The sequence below is a fragment of the Triticum aestivum genome, chromosome 5D (assembly GCF_018294505.1).
Source record: "Triticum aestivum cultivar Chinese Spring chromosome 5D, IWGSC CS RefSeq v2.1, whole genome shotgun sequence".
Taxonomy (NCBI): Eukaryota; Viridiplantae; Streptophyta; class Magnoliopsida; order Poales; family Poaceae; genus Triticum; species Triticum aestivum.
In genome coordinates, this window is record NC_057808.1 from 41580786 (window position 1) to 41597431 (window position 16646).

Sequence of the window (16646 nt, forward strand, 5' to 3'; positions counted from 1 at the left end):
GAAGAACCAAGAGTTGAAGAAGATCGTGTTGCTACACCCCCAACCAACCCTGAAGTTGTTCTCGAGGAGAACGTGTCCGACCCTCCAGCTACTCAAGTGGAGGTTAACAATACTGAGGCGGCCACCAACACCAACACTGAAGCCAATGACGTTGTCATGGCTGAAGCCAATGTGGCGCATGCAGTTAATGTGGTGCCTGAAGTGATTGCACCTGAAGCCAATGCTGCACCTGAAGCAAATCTGCAGCCTGAAGTTAATGCCAATGCCACTGCTCCAATACCGCCTCCAAGGCCCCACACTATCAAGCAAGCATACAATTATGGTCAGCCGGTCACTGTCAGATGGCCCATTCTGGTTCCTCCTCCTGCTGCTGGTCCGCAATTTGACTATCATGTCGAGCACAGGCCTCAGGTCCAGAAGCCAAAGCCAAGACTGCCCAGGTTTCCAGGTACTGCTACTTCACCAGGGTCCTTCAATGCAAATGGCTTCATTGCGCACAACACTTTCTTTGATAGCGCCAAGAACCCCTATTCCAAGCCAAGGATTTCATCTGATCGGTTCTGGAGCTATCAGCAGCGCAGCTACTACTCATGTGTTCTCTATGATCAAGGGTGCATCTTCCCTCATATGCGTCTTGACTGTGAAGCCATTGCTGGATTGCCATGCCTTGAAGAAGCCCTTGACTGCTTCCGTGATGCTGGATTGCTGAATTTTGTGACTGATAAGGAGCATTGGAATGAAGAGCTTCTGCTGCAATTCTATGCCACCCTCCACATTCGTGGCTACAACAGGGATCCGAAGACATGGGTCCTTGAGTGGATGACATGCAATGTACACCATGAAGCTAAAGCTCTTGACATTATTGAGCTCACTGGTCTGCCCACTCCAGGTGAACTATATGAACCTGGTTGTCAGCTTCACCGCAATGCATTGGAGAGCATCTTTCAGAAGCCAGAGCCCAACATGAGCCAAATGCTGAGCATGATGAAGCCTCTGCCACATGACGCTGATTACCCAGAGGAGTTCTTTGTTGAAGACCTAGAGTATCTGCCCCGCACTATTTATCATATCATCGGGCGAACTCTATGGCCTGTCAAAGGACATTCTTCAGCAGCGAAACTTGAAGGAGCAATGAAGACTTTGGTCTTTTATATCTTCAACGGCATCGGCTTCAATGCTCAAGACTTCTTCATCAAGCAGTTGGCTGCATCAGGCTCTGATCTCTTTGGACTGAAGTTCTACGCTCCATGGGTTATGCGCCTCATCAAACTTCATTCAGCTGTCAACTATCAGCCCTCTGCTCGCAACCATCTGATCTTTCTGCCAGAGGTTGATATGTCAGTTGAAGCCATATACCCCGAGCCTGCCAAGGAGCCTGTTTGTCTTCACAATGCTGATCACCAAAGCTTCACACAACCCATTGAAGGAGTCCAGGCCGTCACTCGTGTTTATCCTTTGGCTGGCAATACACGCTTGCCTCACCGTGCTCAAACTGAAGCAACTGAAAGCACTATTGCTCAACGGCCTCGGAAGCAATCTCGTGTTCTCAATGACCGAGAGCTTCTCGTTGCCCTGCATCAGAAACAGGATAAGCATCACTACTGGCTGAAGCGGCAAATGCAAAGCCTCTTGGTGGACGTCAATCGCATTCGCAATCTTGCCACCAAGAATGCCTTTGTTACACATGAAACCTGTCGGAGGTCATGGAAGAGTTTGACATTGCTGAGTACTGAAGCAGATCTTCAAGACGTTGGCTTCACTGAAAGATTAAAGTTTGACTCCACTCCTCCAAGGAATGTTGTCTTGCGTTGAACTCCGTCTCTTGAAGACTCTGACTATTCCTCCTCAGCTGCAACGGTGAATGCCAGAGTCATAGATGATCAAGATGATGCTACTTCACCACCTCCAACTTCAGCGCGTGTCGACACTGCACCAAGTTCTTCTGCACCGCCAAACCCCGACGCCGACCCTGCAGCTTCTCCTACTCCTTCTAGGAACGAGTAGAGGCTCTATGTCTTCAAACCTTTTTGGTCCTTACTGACAAAAGGGGGAGAAGCGTATGAGTTGATAGTCTTCAAGCGGGTCCATATGGGCGGTTGCTTTATATTTTGCCAAGTGCTTACAACTCTCGCTTTTGATACATTTGGTTCTTTGAGTTGTAACACTTAAACTTGATGGTCGTCTGCTACTTGTTTGCTATTCTGTGATGCGATGATAAATCCCGCACGAAGTCATCTTGCAGACGTCCATTTTTCATTATGCATGTCATTATCTTCGTTATATCAAATCATGCATGATGAATTGTCTTCATAAGTTGAAGGGGATCTCCACAAGTACAACCTGCCATGTGCATTTGCATTCCAAAAGCAAATTACTTATATGCACATCTTCAAGGGGAGCCTTTTGCTACTTATGAAGACAATACCTTAATCCTTTACAATTTCACATACTTTTATCCCCGTTGAAAACTTCAACCAGTTTGTCATCAATCACCAAAAAGGGGGAGATTGTAAGTGCATCTAGTGCCACCCCTAGTTGGTTTTGGAGTATTGACGACAAACCTGGTTGAGGGACTAATGTGTTTGTGAGAATTGCAGGATAACACAGGTAGTAGTCCCTCAATGATTCAGTTTACCTACCGGAGATGACCCCTAAAAATGTATGAAGACATTGAAGACAATGGTGGTATGTGAAGATATTCACATTGAAGACTATGACAAGAGAATACATCACGTGAAGACTATGGAGCACGAAGACTTAGTTGTTTCGTTGTTTCCTTTTCTTCTTTGTTGAGTCATAGGAACCACCGTACTGTTAAGTGGGGTCCCAGTGAACAAAGTCAGAGCGACTGAAGTGATGCTCAACCAAATCCTATGTCTTCGAGCGAAGACAATGAGAGCAAACCTTATCCAGAGCTAGATGAGTCAGCTTTACTTGTAGCCCAAGTCAAGCTGCCGCGTGTGTTTGAAATCTGACCGTTGGAACACGTGTCAGTTCCTTAGTGACCCAGGGTCATTTCGGACAAATCAGGTCGGGTTGCCTAGTGGCTATAAATAGCCCACCCCCTACACCATAAATTGGTGGCTGCTTAGAGTTAGTGCACGACTTTTGTCGTTTGAGAGCAACGCACCTCCGAAGCTTTTGAGAGAGAGAAATCCTTGCGAGGACAAAGCCCAAACACCCAGAGCCAAAGAGTGTGAGGCATCACTGAAGTCTTTCTGTCCGCGTGACCTGAAGACTTGTTACACTTGAGGACTGTGAATCCTCCAGCCAGTTAGGCGTCGCGTTCTGAGCATCCAAGAGTCATTTGGATCGCCGGTGAACGAAGTCTGTGAAGGTTTGGAAGTCTACCTTGAAGACTTACCAGAGTGATTGGGCGAGGACTGGATGTCCTTAGCTCAAGGGGAATAAGGTGAAGACACGGTCTTCTGAGTTAAATCTCAGCCTCCCTAACGAGACGTACAGTTGTCACAGCAACTGGAACTGGTCCAACAAATCCTTGTCCTCAACAAGTGACTGGTTCTATCCTCTCCCTCTCTTTACTTACAGTTTGTCTTCGTGAAGTCATTGCCTGCTTGTACTACCTGTTTGACTTCACTGTGTGACTACTATCATTGATTGGCTTCATACTATCTTCCATCCTGATCTTTACTACCTAGCTGCTATTAGTCTTCGTGCTTTCACTTTATTGAATACTTGACTATGGCTTGCTTAGTGTAGTCTACCTTCCGCTGCATATCAATAGGTTCATTTCTATTGTTTGTCTTTAAAACTCTCATGTTTTGAAGACTTTCATAAAAATCGCCTATTCACCCCCCTCTAGTCGATAACTAGCACTTTCAGATACTCCCCACTATGACCAGGCTAAGACTAATCACAGTGAGAGTAACTTCAGCAGTAACATCGAGTCCAACTCAGCGCCTAATGAAAACCATGCATTCCCAAAATCCCCTCCAGCTAATTACTAGTAGTATTTGATTTGCCTTAATTGTCGGGATTTACTTCCAATTCTGTTTGAGAAAAAAATCGAGAATTCTTTTTCTGCCACCGATCGTTCGCCTCCCTTAATTACTTCATAACGAGATTAAAAAACAAAGATCGCGTTGTGTTTCTAACCCAACCAGCGATCACCTTGGTGGCAGACTTTGGTTACAAGCCTAATATATCTAGTATTGTATTTTATCTTTCTCTACTACTACCTCCGTCTAATAATATAAAACATTTTTTGATACTATGGGACGGAGGTTATACTTCTCTACTATTCTTTATTTTCTTTATTATAATAAAGGAGTGAACTTGAATTTCTTTACATGCACCGCAGAAAACATATAAAGGAACCTACAAGAACTGCACGACCATGAACCTCCGGCCTTTTGGGTCGCCAATACGCGTGAGACCTCACTCTAGCACCATCACCTCCTTGGATGTCGCCCTCGCCGCGCCGCCACCACTGTCTTCCTGGACTACAACCTCGGCGCCTGGAGGAGCACCTTCGCCTTCCTGGACGGACCCATCCTGTATCACGCCATCAGGTGGGCGGTGGCTCCTCCGTCCCTTCCTCATTGTCGTCACACCTTCACCTCCCCGTGCCACCTCCGCCATCCTGTAAAAACGGCGACAGACAATCTTTGAGTGAAATTGATTGCTTGCATGCTACACCAACGTAATTAGCTAATGAATATGCTACAACAAGGTAAGTAGCTGATGAATATTATGTGCATACCGAGATCTTGCAAGACCATGAAGCAGATAAAAGAATTTCGCAGCTCAAATAATTTGATAGTAAAAAAACCATCTATTATGTGTCCTCAAATAAGCGAGTGGAAAGTTCTGCTAAATCTGTAACACCCCAATTTTGGCTCTTTTTTCTTTTGGATTTCTTTGGTTTTTTGCTCCGTTTTTCTTTTTGGAGTGGTTCTGTGGACTTGAAACCTGAGAAGATCATCATTCCTTCTGCTTTCAAGTGGTTCATCATTCCCAAATCTTTCTCAAGATCATGTCATTTTCATTCTAGCCCAACCCCAATCTTCATTTCTTGAGAATATTTCTTTTTCTATTAAAGGAATAATCCTGTTTGACCTAGGTTGTGAAGCAACCTATGTTTCTGTTATTCCAAAAATTCCCACAAAATTCTCATAAATTCTTTGGGTTATATCTTCCACAAATATGTCAAAACCCTTCTTTGCCTAGTTCAAAAATAATTCAGGAATATTCATTTTCCATTCTGTCCACAATGGCACTTTGTGAAGGAAGTGTTATTTATCTTTTATTGATTGCCCTCAAACTTTTTGAGTGCTCTTTAATATATTGAATTTAAGATTTATGCCGGACACGATTGGTGTTCAGTCACTAGAATATGTATGTCCCAATTGCAATGCACATGCAATTACTCCCTCCGTTCCCAAATATAAGCGTTTTGGTAGTTCAAATTTGAACTATCAAAACGTCTTATATTTAGGAATGGAGGAAGTAGCTAGTAAGAGAGATAAATTGTGCAATGGACATTAGTTTGGTTACCATTCACTTCTATAACTCTTCCCTTTACTTTTTGAAAGTATACATTGAGTTTTGGTGTGAACTTATGTACTACTCCCTCTGTTCATTTTTATAAGGCCTTGAAGACATTTCAGACAACATACAAAGCGGCCCATTTTCGGTTGTCTAAAACAACTTATAAAAATGAACGGAGGGAGTACAACGTTCCATGTTTTTCCATCTTCAGGCTACCTAACACAGCCTAGATAGCGAGGCCTAGCCCATCAGCCTGCATCTCCACTGTTTTGTCCAGCCGTGACGGGTTGTGTCAAATAGTCGGCCGGATGCACAGGGCGTCCCCACTACAGCCACCCGCAGCTAGTGTGATCCTAGCAAGGTGATTTAGCATAGAGAGCCGGTCGTTACTATAGCAGTTTGTGTACTGCAGTTTTCTCATTCATTTTCCCAGAAAAACACAAAATAAATTTATTTTTAAAAACTGAATATATTCTAGAATAGTTTTTGAGAAACACGGTCATTTTTTAAAAGCAAACATTTTCTTAAAATGTGAACAACTTTTGAAAACACATTCTTTTTACAACGTGATTGAAAATCACTGAACACTTTTCAAATATGTGAACTAGTTTCGAGGACTTTTTTTAATACCGAACAAATTTTGGAAACACAATCATGTTATAAAATTCCGGAACATTTTTGAATTTTATTTTTTTAAAAACAAGAACATTTTTGAAGTTCGGAGAAATATTTGAAATATGATATTTTTCTAAATTTCGTTTTTAATTGCGAACAATTTTTTGAAACCCGAATGTTTTTTGAAAATAAAACGATAAAAGAAACGGCAGGAAAAAAACCCAGTAAAAGCCGGACCAGAATCTTCCGGAAGGTTCCCAAAGCCGGGAACCTATGTGCACCTAAATGGGCTGGCCCGTTCCGCTTCTGTGCAATTCGGCGCCTAATGCGTCAAATAGGAAAATGCCGTCCGTGACCGCGCACGCCGGTCGCGTCGTCCACCGCCGCCTGCGCAACGGCGGCCGCCATCTCCTCCCCTCTCCTTCTCCTCAACCCCCCGCACCGCTCTCACCATGAACACCTCCTCTAGCTCCGGCCAGGGCTCCAACGCAGCCGCCCTCGCCTCCCCACACCAGCCGCGAGGTGGCCGTGGCGCCGCCGGGCGAGCCGGCGGCCGTGGCGATGGGAGCAACCGCGTCGATGCCCTCGGCCGCCTCCTGTAACACCATCTGCACAAAACTCCGATTCCCCTCTCCGCAATCGCGTCGCGCTCGACAGGTACTCACTCACGGCCGCCTTCTGTCTGTGCTTCTCTTCTCAGGACGACGGTCTTGCGGCACATGGCGCCGGAGCTGGGGCTGGGCATGAGGAGCGACGGCTACGTGCGTGCCCGCGACCTGCTCGGCCTCAACCTGCAGACCTTCGCCAAGGCTCCCCTCAAGTCCCACTCGGTGGATGAAATCAGGGAGGTAAATACTCCATCCGTCCCGAAATTCTTGTCTTAGATTTGTGTAAATACGGATTTATCTAGTCACGTTTTAGTGTTAGATACATCCGTATCTAGACAAATCTAAGACAAGAATTTTCGGTCGGAGGTAATAGTATCTGTTCATGCCCCACGCTCCTGCTGAAGAGGAGATGATCTTTCTAAGCACCTAGCCCACCTTGCGTATGCTTGTGTCTGCTACATGTTGTTTTCATCTTGATAGCTAGCAGCCTAGCACCATGAACTTGAATTGGGAAATTTCTATATGTTGTAAAATTAATTGGGTTAGCCTGGAATTTGTTGCGAGTTGTAAGATGCTTCGAGTAAATGGTTTTTTGCCTCCTCGCCTGTAGGCGGTCAGGCGAGACAACAAGCAGAGGTTCAGTCTGTTGGAGGAGGATGGCGAGCTCCTGATTCGGGCTAACCAGGGGCACACTGTGACAGTATGTTTTCTGTCTGAACCCCCCTGCACTAATGTATTCCGTTTTTACAAGTAAGACTTGTTCATACTCTTCATGATCATCTGCCATGTAGTAATCGTTGTTTTTTTTGTAACTGCTAAGAGGATTAGTCATACAAAAGGGGCACTAATTAATAGTGTCATGCGTCGAACCCCTTTCTAGGCTGCCTATATCAGACTTTTTTAAAGCCCATATTAGAGTATTTTCTGAATCAAAGTCCATATGGGACATTGCGTGCTTTAGCTCGACATGTAAATGCTTTGTCAGTATTACAACCCTGTTGGTATTTTTCCTATCATTAACTAGTCATACAATAAACTTGTCATTTCAGGGAGCTGTCTTCTTTTTTACATGTTTTGTCTCAGTTTTAAGGTCATATTTTCGAGCATCATACCCTAATTTAATCAAAAGAAGTGTAATTCCAATGTACCTTTATTCTTATTTGGCATACCTCTGAGAGCAGTGTTGCTGTTCTGTTATCGTGTGGGGGTTGGCATGTGATCTGCTAGCCTCATTCTATCATCAAGTGAATTCTAGTTGCGTGTAACCCGCTTAGTGGAATTACTTAATCAAGTTTGCTTTTGTAATGATCCTGTAAACCTCTTGCAGACTGTTGCATCAGAGAGCTTGCTGAAACCAATTTTATCAGCCGACGAAGTCTCAGGTATTTGATTGTGATACTCGTGTTTGCATCTTCTCCTGAATGGGTTGGTGCTAATTTATCTTTCTATCCACAGTTTGTGTCCATGGGACCTACAGGAAGAATCTTGATTCAATATTGCAACATGGACTAAAACGTATGGAAAGGCTACATATACATTTCTCAAGCGGTTTGCCATCAGACGAAGGAGTCATAAGCGGTATCATTTCCGTTCCCAACATACTGTCTATTGGGTTTATTCTTCTGAGCAAGTGGAAGAACTAGCACTGCTCACCTACTAAAGATGTGGTTTGTTCCACCTCTGCCTTGTCATTGTTTGTCCTCTTCAGGTATGCGGCGTAGCGCAAACATATTGATATACCTGGACGTCCGCAAGGCGCTGCAAGGTATGTATCAATGCTGCCACACCCTCCGCAAGCGATTCGAGTTCTTCATTTACTATCTCGCTAGACTAGAGATGCTAGTATCTGATTGCCGAATTCGTTTCTCAGATGGGATGAAGCTATACATCTCCGACAACAAGGTGGTACTGACGGAGGGTTTCGACGGCGTCGTCCCCGTCAAGTACTTGGAGAAGATGGAGACGTGGACAGGACGCCCTCTGATACCGTTCCAAAGATAAAACCGTGGCTTTGCGTTGATAGCTTGAGATGCACTCACTCCCTTGATTAAACCGTGCTGTAATATCTCTCTGAACTCTGAAGGCATCATTTGACAAACAGACTCTGATGCATGAGAGGGAGCATCGTTCTGGACCTTGTACAAGTGGTTGTGCAAAACATGCGTGTGGTGATGATGATAACCTGCACCTGGTGGTGGTGCTTATATGTTTGCTGAATCCATGGACAATTTTCTCCCTGAATCAGGTTTGTCGTCTCGTTTCTTCTGAAGGACATTTTGGCTAGCTACCCTCCCATGTTCTGCATGTGCACTTTGTTTTTCCAAAGTTGTGAAGTAAAGCTGAGGGAATCTTTTCTGGAGTAGCAAATTTGGTTTATGATGTGAGTCTGCAAATCTGGGGTTTTCAGCTTATGGTTATCTCTACTTTCTTGCTAGATTTGACTACGTAATTGGGAGTTATAGATACAGAATCCCCAGCTAAAATATCCTTTCCTTGATTAGTTATGTTGTTAAAGAAAAGGGAACATGGGGCCATGCATTTATGCAAGAACATCGGCTACTATTAATGTTCAGATTTAGAGTAACAGATTCCTCTGACAAAGCTTCTGCTTTTTCACAAGCTGCAATTTTTGGGCGCTAGACAACTCATTTACCAGAGGACAAGGGTCATTGGGCTATATAAGAACTGGTAGGACTTTTTTTTGCGGGGGGAATTCGTTTGTTGTTTTGACTGTGCAGAACCTTTTAATTGCAAATCTCCTGTAAGAGTTTATTGTTGTTTTTTCCTACAAGAAAGGAAGATTTTTGTTGTTTAAAGCCTCGCTTCAAGAACTTGAGTTCGTGCCACAGCTGCAGCATTTCTCAAAAGAGTTCAATGTTTTTGCAAGATTGGGTGCTAATCTTTTTGTTGTGAATCCTACCCCAAAATGAGCAGAGGAAGCTGTGGACTGGCATGAGCTAGGGAGCCATGGGCTCCCTTTGCTGGACTGCTCCTTCGCCCTTCCTGCCGCCCCGCCTGCCTGCCAGCAGATGACGCCACGGAGGTCAGCACCTCGGAGACCAGCAAGGGCTCTGTGCTCTCGCTCGCCAACGGCCCTGCCGACAATGGCAATGCCGCTCACTGAGCCAATGGCACGTTCGCCGAGCTCCTGCACTGCTCCAACGCCGCTGACAAGCGAATGCAGCATCAGCATCAGCAGCTGCAGCCCACGCTTGCCTACTACACCACCCAGGGCTCGCACGTCTCACCCATGTTCTTTCAGATGATTTCCCAGCTCACCTTCTCCCAGGAGCAGCAGCACCGCCACCGCCTCCGCCGCCACCACCACGCCTCTGTTGCCTTCGACAGGAGCACACTTCAGTCCAACACCGTGTCCACCCTGCAGTGGCCGCCGTCCCAGCACCAGTTCCTGATGCAGAGGTTCTCTGCTGCTCCAGGTGAACCTTCGTCCATCTTTCCCTTCTTTCTTGGAGGCGGCGGTGCTGCTGCTGCTGCTGCTCCTGCAGCAGTCAATGCGCTTGAGTGGGGGCTGCAGCTCAATGCGCTTGAGTAGTTACATGAGGAGTACATCAATCATGGTGCAGCCCCATTAACTGCAAAAAGTGAGTTGTTTAACAATTTTCTGCACCACACAAGATATGCATCATTCGTATCTGCATTCTTTCAAAAGCTTGCCGATGTTCTAATTGCACAATCATCATCTGCTAATATGTTCTTTTGCCCTGATTTCATTCAGATCCGTTGCTCTAACTGCACAGTCATCATCTGCTAATATTTTCTTTTTGCCCTGATTCCATTCAGATTCAGCGTTGTACCAACTACCAGGTCATGATCCATTCAGCACAAGCAAAACCCAGAACGAGAGAAGGTCCACGGTGTCGAAGGTGTCGGCACCATGAAGGCGCGTGGACAACAAATGCTTATTAGCTGGACCTTTGAGTCTTCTCAACAAAAACATGTTGGCATGGTCTGGATACTGGTGGCATAAGAATTTCTCATGTACCTGGGCATTTGCAGATGGTAATTCAAACATGAGTGATTTGATTTCTTTCACCTGATATCAGTACTATGATTGTCAGTCTTATCGCAACGAGCCTTGTATTGCCTTCATTGGCTGGGCTCTCGCAAAAAGTTCTTGGTGCAGTCGTCTAGAAGACATTTTTTTATATGAAGTTGCTAAAAGAAAATCGAATCTTGGTGCAGTTGTTAAAAACTAGAGGAAAATTAAATAAAATCAGCACATACTACCACTTCTTGTGAACCTTGAAATGCAGGTCGTTATCCGAAAGTCCTCTTTTGCTCCTGAGCTCAAATGAGGTCCGGATGAACGGTAAAAAAACAAATTCAAAAAATCCTGAATTTTGAAAATGACAAACTTTGGTAAATGTTTTGTATGCTTGATAAATTTCATCACAAGATGGCATTCTTGGAAGTCACGGCAAAAACAAAAACAGCACTCCAAAATGGTTTCAAAAATAGCAATTTTGGAGCATTGATCTTTTTGCGACCACTTCCACGAATGTCCTTTCATGATAAATTTTTACAAGCACACAAAACATTTATCAAAGTTTACCAAAAAAAACCCGAAAGTTCTTGATTTGTTTTGCAAAATTTTGGATTTGACCGTTCATCAAGGAGCGCTTGAGCTCGGCAGCAGATACTCCACGTCTGTCCATCGTAATCGATCGTTTTTGCGATGAAAGGAGGCGTTCATTCTCGCAAAAACTCTTTCAAAAAAAAAATCTCGCAAAAAAAAAGATGAATGATGCGCCCTTCAAAGAAAAAAGATGAATGATGCAATAATCCACCGGAATCCTTTTTTTTCGATCAACAGGAAGTAAGCTCGTGGCTCCATACCAGCGCTCCAATTTCCTATCGAGCGACGCTCTCTCCAAGTCCCAACGGACGGCCGGATCGGTCGGGCCAGCCGATCGGACGCCGCGCGACCTTCCCGCGCGGCCCCCAGCCTATACAGAAACCCTCATCCCGCATCCCGCAGAGGCAAAACAGAGCAACCTCCACCCCCAGCGCCGCCGCCCTCCCCTCCCCTCCTCGCGCCGCAAGAAGCGCCGGCTCTCCCACACCCGCCGCCGCCCGCAGCCATGGCGACCGAGCTGGCGTACGCGCCGCCGATGAAGTCCGGCAAGGCCGGCTTCGAGGGCCCGCAGGAGGCGCAGCACCGCATCCGCATCACCCTCTCCTCCAAGAGCGTCAAGAACCTCGAGAAGGGTAGGGTGTTTCCTCCTTGCTTCCTTCCTTTCCTTCCGATGATGATGGGGTGGATCCCCTTCTTCTTCCTCCTCTTCTGGTCTTGTGATCTTGTTGATCTGACTGACGCGTGCGTGTTCCTCGTGTGCCGGCGACAGTGTGCTCCGATCTGGTGAGGGGCGCCAAGGACAAGCTGCTCCGGGTCAAGGGCCCCGTCAGGATGCCCACCAAGGTGCTCAACATCACCACCAGGAAGTCGCCGTGCGGAGAAGGTGACTGACACGCCTCCCTCGTCGGCTCCCATTTTTTACTTCGTTTCTGTGCCCTGTATGCTCGCCGTCATGCAACTACGGCGTCGGTAAAACGCTTCTCTGTAGAATCAGGCTGTTTAGGGTTAGATGGCACGTCAGTAAATTGATTGTATGGACAGTTCTTTGTTGCTAGTTGTTAGCCAAGAGATCAACTGTCTCAGTTGAAGTTCATAGCCCATAGGATTTTAACAGTGATCGATCCTACCATCTTGATGATACGATGATCAGCTGTTTGCTGTTAATTTTTGTTTGCACTCTGTTTTATGATGGGCTGCTCAGATGATGCTAAAACAACAAGTTATTCCTGAGATTTCTCTTTGAGGATTACAAAATCGAGCTTTTTAAAGCTGGTGGGCAGCCCCTTTAATGCTATGTTTTCTTCCGAAGAAAACACTTGTCCTTCCTACTTGGTAATGCAAGCCATGTGTTACAAGTGCAGTCCTCTGGATGTTTATGGTTGTAATATACTTGCATGATTTTATTAACCAGCACCATATGGTTGCCACTTGGGCTACAAATAGGATTAATCATTCAACTTATGGTTTCACTAAGAATGAAGCAGTTGCACTTGGCAGATAGGCTGAGCAAATGATGATTCCACATGGTGTTTCTGACACATTTGATGTTTCAAAATCGAGCTTTTTAATACTGCTTCATTCCTATTTGTGTATAGTTTATTTTGGCTATACTTGTACTGATGATGCCATCTTCCTTTGGTGTGTAGGTACCAACACCTGGGATCGGTTTGAGATGCGGGTGCACAAGCGGGTGATCGACCTCGTCAGCTCCCCGGACGTTGTCAAGCAGATCACCTCGATCACCATCGAGCCTGGTGTTGAGGTTGAGGTGACCATCAGCGACCAGTAGAGAGCTATGCCTTTTTTTTACAAGTGTGGGGAGACACCAGCGAACCAAGACATAATTTTGAACGTTTGTAGTATGTGAACTGGGTTTTGTATGGCTTATTAGGTTCTTCGCCTTGTGATTCAGAGTAGCTCTTGTCGTCTGAGATATCATCTTGAATTTTCGTTGCCCTTTGGTGTGTTGCGCTGGACTGGATATTTATACATGGCTCGCTATTGATGTGTTGGAGATTTGGTGTCATAAGTTGTCAAAATTTCCATTAGTTGTTCCACTGTGAGGACATTGCTTCAGCTACTATCAGGTGCAGTATTTAAGAAACTAGAGCATCTCTAGCAAACCACGGAACTGAAATGCGGTTTTCAGTTTGTGGAAAATGCATTTTAAGAATCGGTTTGAGCTGCGGCAGAACAGACCCGTCAAACTTCAACTGTAAAACCGAATATTCGCTTAATTTTTTCCCCACGTCTTCTTCCTCTCCCCGTGTCCATGGTCAGCTAGGTTGCTCCTACGAAGCGGCCGTGTCCGGGACCGGTGGGGCGGCCCGGACGGGTCATGGAGATGTTTCTGTGGCAGTTGGGCTCCTGCCAACTACTTTCTCCTGATACAGGGCACCGTAGAAGCGGACACGAAGATTGTATTTTTGCAGATCGGCAGGAACTTTTTACTGTACCCCTTAAAAAAATTGAAGGTCGAAGGTGTATAAGGTGTTTGTTCGGACTACTTTTTCCGTCCAAAACTAAAAACTGACGGTTATTTTATTCAGTGGGATATAAGGGAACTACTTTTTCCGTCCAAAACTAAAAACTGACGGTTATTTTATTCAGTGGGATCTAAGGGATTTGCTAGAGATGCTCTTATAACCTGCACAGAAAAAGCAGGAAAAACAAACAAAAGCTATCTGAGGGACCTGAGTAGCTAATGCCTTCAAAATTTTAAACCTATTTGTGATGATCCCCTTTATGGACCCAAGAGTATCTGCAATGTGGGTTACATTGCTTTATAGTGAATCACCATCTTCTCCTGCCTTTCCTGTTTGACACCAACAATCAACTACACAAGTAGCTGTGTTCCAACACTGAGTAACCTCCCTTTGCCCTTTCAAGTGAAAAAGAACTACCAATGCAAAAAAAATGAAATGAAATGAACAATTGCTACTACTTTATTAAATTACACCGAAAAGAAAGTCCGTAAAAAACAAGAACCAACCTAAAACTTAACTACCCCTTGCCCTCCCACTGAACCCTTCTTTCTATCCAAAAAAAGGACACCTTCAGGCGGGCCTGACTTGCATCTCGTTTCGCTCTCCGTGGATCAAGCCATCGGTTCCCTTGCATTGGAAAGAAATACTTATCTGCACACATGGCAAACATATGACAGAATAAATCTAACTTATAGACAATCAGATGTATTTTTCCCTGTTCAGAGCAGCATAAGTGGGTAACTTTTCAGTGCCATTCCAACCAGTAGGTCGTGAATTCCTTGGTTGGATCCCAAAATATAAGTCCAATGCCGGATGCTTGACAACAAGCAGTCCGTCATGCATTTCCAATTAGACTGGTTGTGAGCTTAAATCCATTATATGCAACATGCATGGGCACGATTGAGAGGTATAGAGAGCCAGGGCCGTCTCCAGGAATTCGGGGCCCCGGTGCGAAATATGACATGGGGCCCAAAAGTTTGCAAAAAAAATGTATAACTAATATAACTAGACATAATTTCAATTAATTACATAGCTTCGATATGTGTTATTTAGTATAGTATTTAGAAATAGATCATATAGTATTTAGAAAGAGTAAACATAGTACTAATATTATTTTTTGCGAACTGTACTGAAACAGTAAAATGACTGTATGTTGTACTGAAAAGCATCTTCCGTTAGTATTTCTTGAAACAAATCTGTAAATCCATTGAGTCTATTCTCATAAAAGAAAAATCGATGGAGTGTTTCTTGTAATGAAATATACTAGTAATGTACCAGAAGAGCCAAAGACGAAGAATTAGTACTAGAATTAAAAATTAGATCACAGGTAATGTGTTTATCATATTAATTTTGATTAAAATCGAGTACGTGCCTAATTGAGCAGCACTGCTGTACAAGTAGGGATTGCAGTGGATATGATACAACAACAGCAAAAGAGAACCAGAATTTGTATCAGAAAATAGATTACCCAACCCTAAACAAAAGAGATTACCCTAACAAGTTTTTCGTCCATCTATTTTGATTCCCGGCTTATGGTTTACGGCTTACCTAGGAATATATTTGGGGATGACCAAATGAGGCCGCCGCAGCAGGGAAACATCCGGCGACGGCGGGCAGTACAGCGGACTCGCCGTGGCCTTCCGCCATCCATCGGCGGCTCGTGCCTTCCTAGAAGCAGGTAGACGGGCCTTTCGTGAAGTTGTTTTTTCCCAAGAGAGAGACATATCTATTTGATCTCGTACATCCGGCTGGGCCCTATTGGCTGCGATTAGTGAAACTAGGGGCCTCAACGTAACGAGCGTCCGCTTCTGGTGCATCGGTCCGCAGTTTTGTTGTGATAGGATCAGACGAGCCATCTAAAAAACCAGCCATCCAGCGCATGAACCGGATCGTATCTGGTATTTTTTCACCGATCGGGGCCCCTACGATTTTGGGGCCCTGTGCGGTCGCACCGCTCGCACACCCTTCTCAACGGGCCTGTAGAGAGCCTATGACGCAGAATATGTGGTTTTACTACGCATTAAAGATGATGATAGCAAATCGGAGCTCACCAAAGAAGGATACGCGCATATGCTGAAATAATAACGCGGTGGGCCAGGAGGGCACCTTCAAGTCACCAATTCCCAAGCGATAAATACTAATCTCTCCCGTGCCTCACCGTTTCGATTTCATTTCCTCTATCAGTGATGAACATGAGACGGTCCACACACCCAGACGGTAGAAACTGTGTTGTATATGCTTGAAAGACATCGGGAATTATTTTACTGCGAGGAAACTTGGAATGAGGGGCGGCGGCAGCCCCAGGCAGGCCGGGCAGACGTGGGTAAAATTTTCTTCGTTGACTGGTAGCTATGGTGGCACACTATAGCTGCTGTAGTTGCAATAGTGGCCTGGGGCATGTCTTCGTGCTGCCGCCGCTACTGCCTGGAACCATGCATATTGTCGTGTAACTAGCTAACCTTGTCAGCAAATCCCTTCAACAAACATCACAATTGCGTTGGAAAGGGGGGAAAACCTTTGTGGTCATGAGAACGTATCCTGTTTAACGGACGGACTCATGCACCAGGTGCACCACCAGGTTATGGGCCATTAGATTTGAAATCAAGGGGCAAGATGCATCTGCAAGGGGAGCTGTTGGTACATTTGCAAAACAGACCTTCAATTCTATTTTTTCTTCTTCTCTCCTCTATTCCTTTCTTCTTCTCCTCTTTTTTTTCTTCTTTTTTTTCTTCGATCTCTCCTCTATTCCTTTTCTTCTTCTCCTCTTTTTATTTCTTCTTCGTTTTCTTATGTTTTATCGGGTCTGTCGTCGTCGATATACCCCTCTCC

The 16646-nt window shown here is 45.0% G+C and overlaps 2 protein-coding genes, 1 long non-coding RNA gene and 2 pseudogenes across 7 annotated transcripts; 4 read left to right on the forward strand and 1 right to left on the reverse strand.

Moving 5' to 3' along the window:
* The first annotated feature begins 6456 nt into the window (after window positions 1–6456).
* Window positions 6457–10787, forward strand: LOC123119298 (tRNA 2'-phosphotransferase 1). Of its 5 annotated transcripts, XM_044539046.1 has the most exons (9): window positions 6457–6724; window positions 6827–6974; window positions 7345–7434; window positions 8062–8116; window positions 8190–8312; window positions 8443–8499; window positions 8605–8979; window positions 9669–10336; window positions 10536–10787. In XM_044539046.1, exons 1-7 carry the CDS (start codon window positions 6579–6581, stop codon window positions 8733–8735), a joined length of 750 nt encoding a protein of 249 aa, XP_044394981.1. In that variant the 5' UTR covers window positions 6457–6578; the 3' UTR covers window positions 8736–8979; window positions 9669–10336; window positions 10536–10787. The 5 variants fall into 5 exon arrangements, with proteins under 5 accessions (XP_044394981.1, XP_044394982.1, XP_044394980.1 ...); XM_044539047.1 differs by having other exon boundaries at window positions 8605–10340; XM_044539045.1 differs by having other exon boundaries at window positions 8605–10336.
* Window positions 10788–11709: 922 nt separating this feature from the next.
* Window positions 11710–13345, forward strand: LOC123119299 (40S ribosomal protein S20). Its single transcript, XM_044539050.1, has 3 exons — window positions 11710–11963; window positions 12101–12214; window positions 12978–13345. The coding sequence occupies exons 1-3, from the start codon at window positions 11837–11839 to the stop codon at window positions 13118–13120; spliced, it is 384 nt and encodes a 127-aa protein (XP_044394985.1). The 5' UTR covers window positions 11710–11836; the 3' UTR covers window positions 13121–13345.
* Window positions 12527–12610, forward strand: LOC123126908 (uncharacterized; annotated as a pseudogene).
* On the forward strand, window positions 12836–12908 carry LOC123126911 (uncharacterized; annotated as a pseudogene).
* Window positions 13346–14182: 837 nt separating the features above from the next.
* On the reverse strand, window positions 14183–15646 carry LOC123124212 (uncharacterized). The gene is made up of 2 exons (XR_006461018.1): window positions 15366–15646; window positions 14183–14468 (listed from the first exon to the last, which is right to left on the reverse strand). It is a non-coding gene; the product is annotated as an uncharacterized lncRNA (long non-coding RNA).
* Between the last annotated feature and the right edge of the window lie 1000 nt (window positions 15647–16646).

Excerpts from the sequence above, each read along its gene's own strand:
- LOC123119298 (XM_044539047.1), top strand. The coding sequence starts at position 6,579 with ATGAACACCTCCTCTAGCTCCGGCCAGGGCTCCAACGCAGCCGCCCTC. Across the intron at positions 6,725-6,826 it reads GATGCCCTCGGCCGCCTCCT|GACGACGGTCTTGCGGCACA; the intron begins GTAACACCATCT and ends TTCTCTTCTCAG. Across the intron at positions 7,435-8,061 it reads ACCAGGGGCACACTGTGACA|ACTGTTGCATCAGAGAGCTT; the intron begins GTATGTTTTCTG and ends AACCTCTTGCAG.
- LOC123119299 (XM_044539050.1), top strand. The coding sequence starts at position 11,837 with ATGGCGACCGAGCTGGCGTACGCGCCGCCGATGAAGTCCGGCAAGGCC. Across the intron at positions 11,964-12,100 it reads CGTCAAGAACCTCGAGAAGG|TGTGCTCCGATCTGGTGAGG; the intron begins GTAGGGTGTTTC and ends TGCCGGCGACAG. Across the intron at positions 12,215-12,977 it reads GAAGTCGCCGTGCGGAGAAG|GTACCAACACCTGGGATCGG; the intron begins GTGACTGACACG and ends TTTGGTGTGTAG.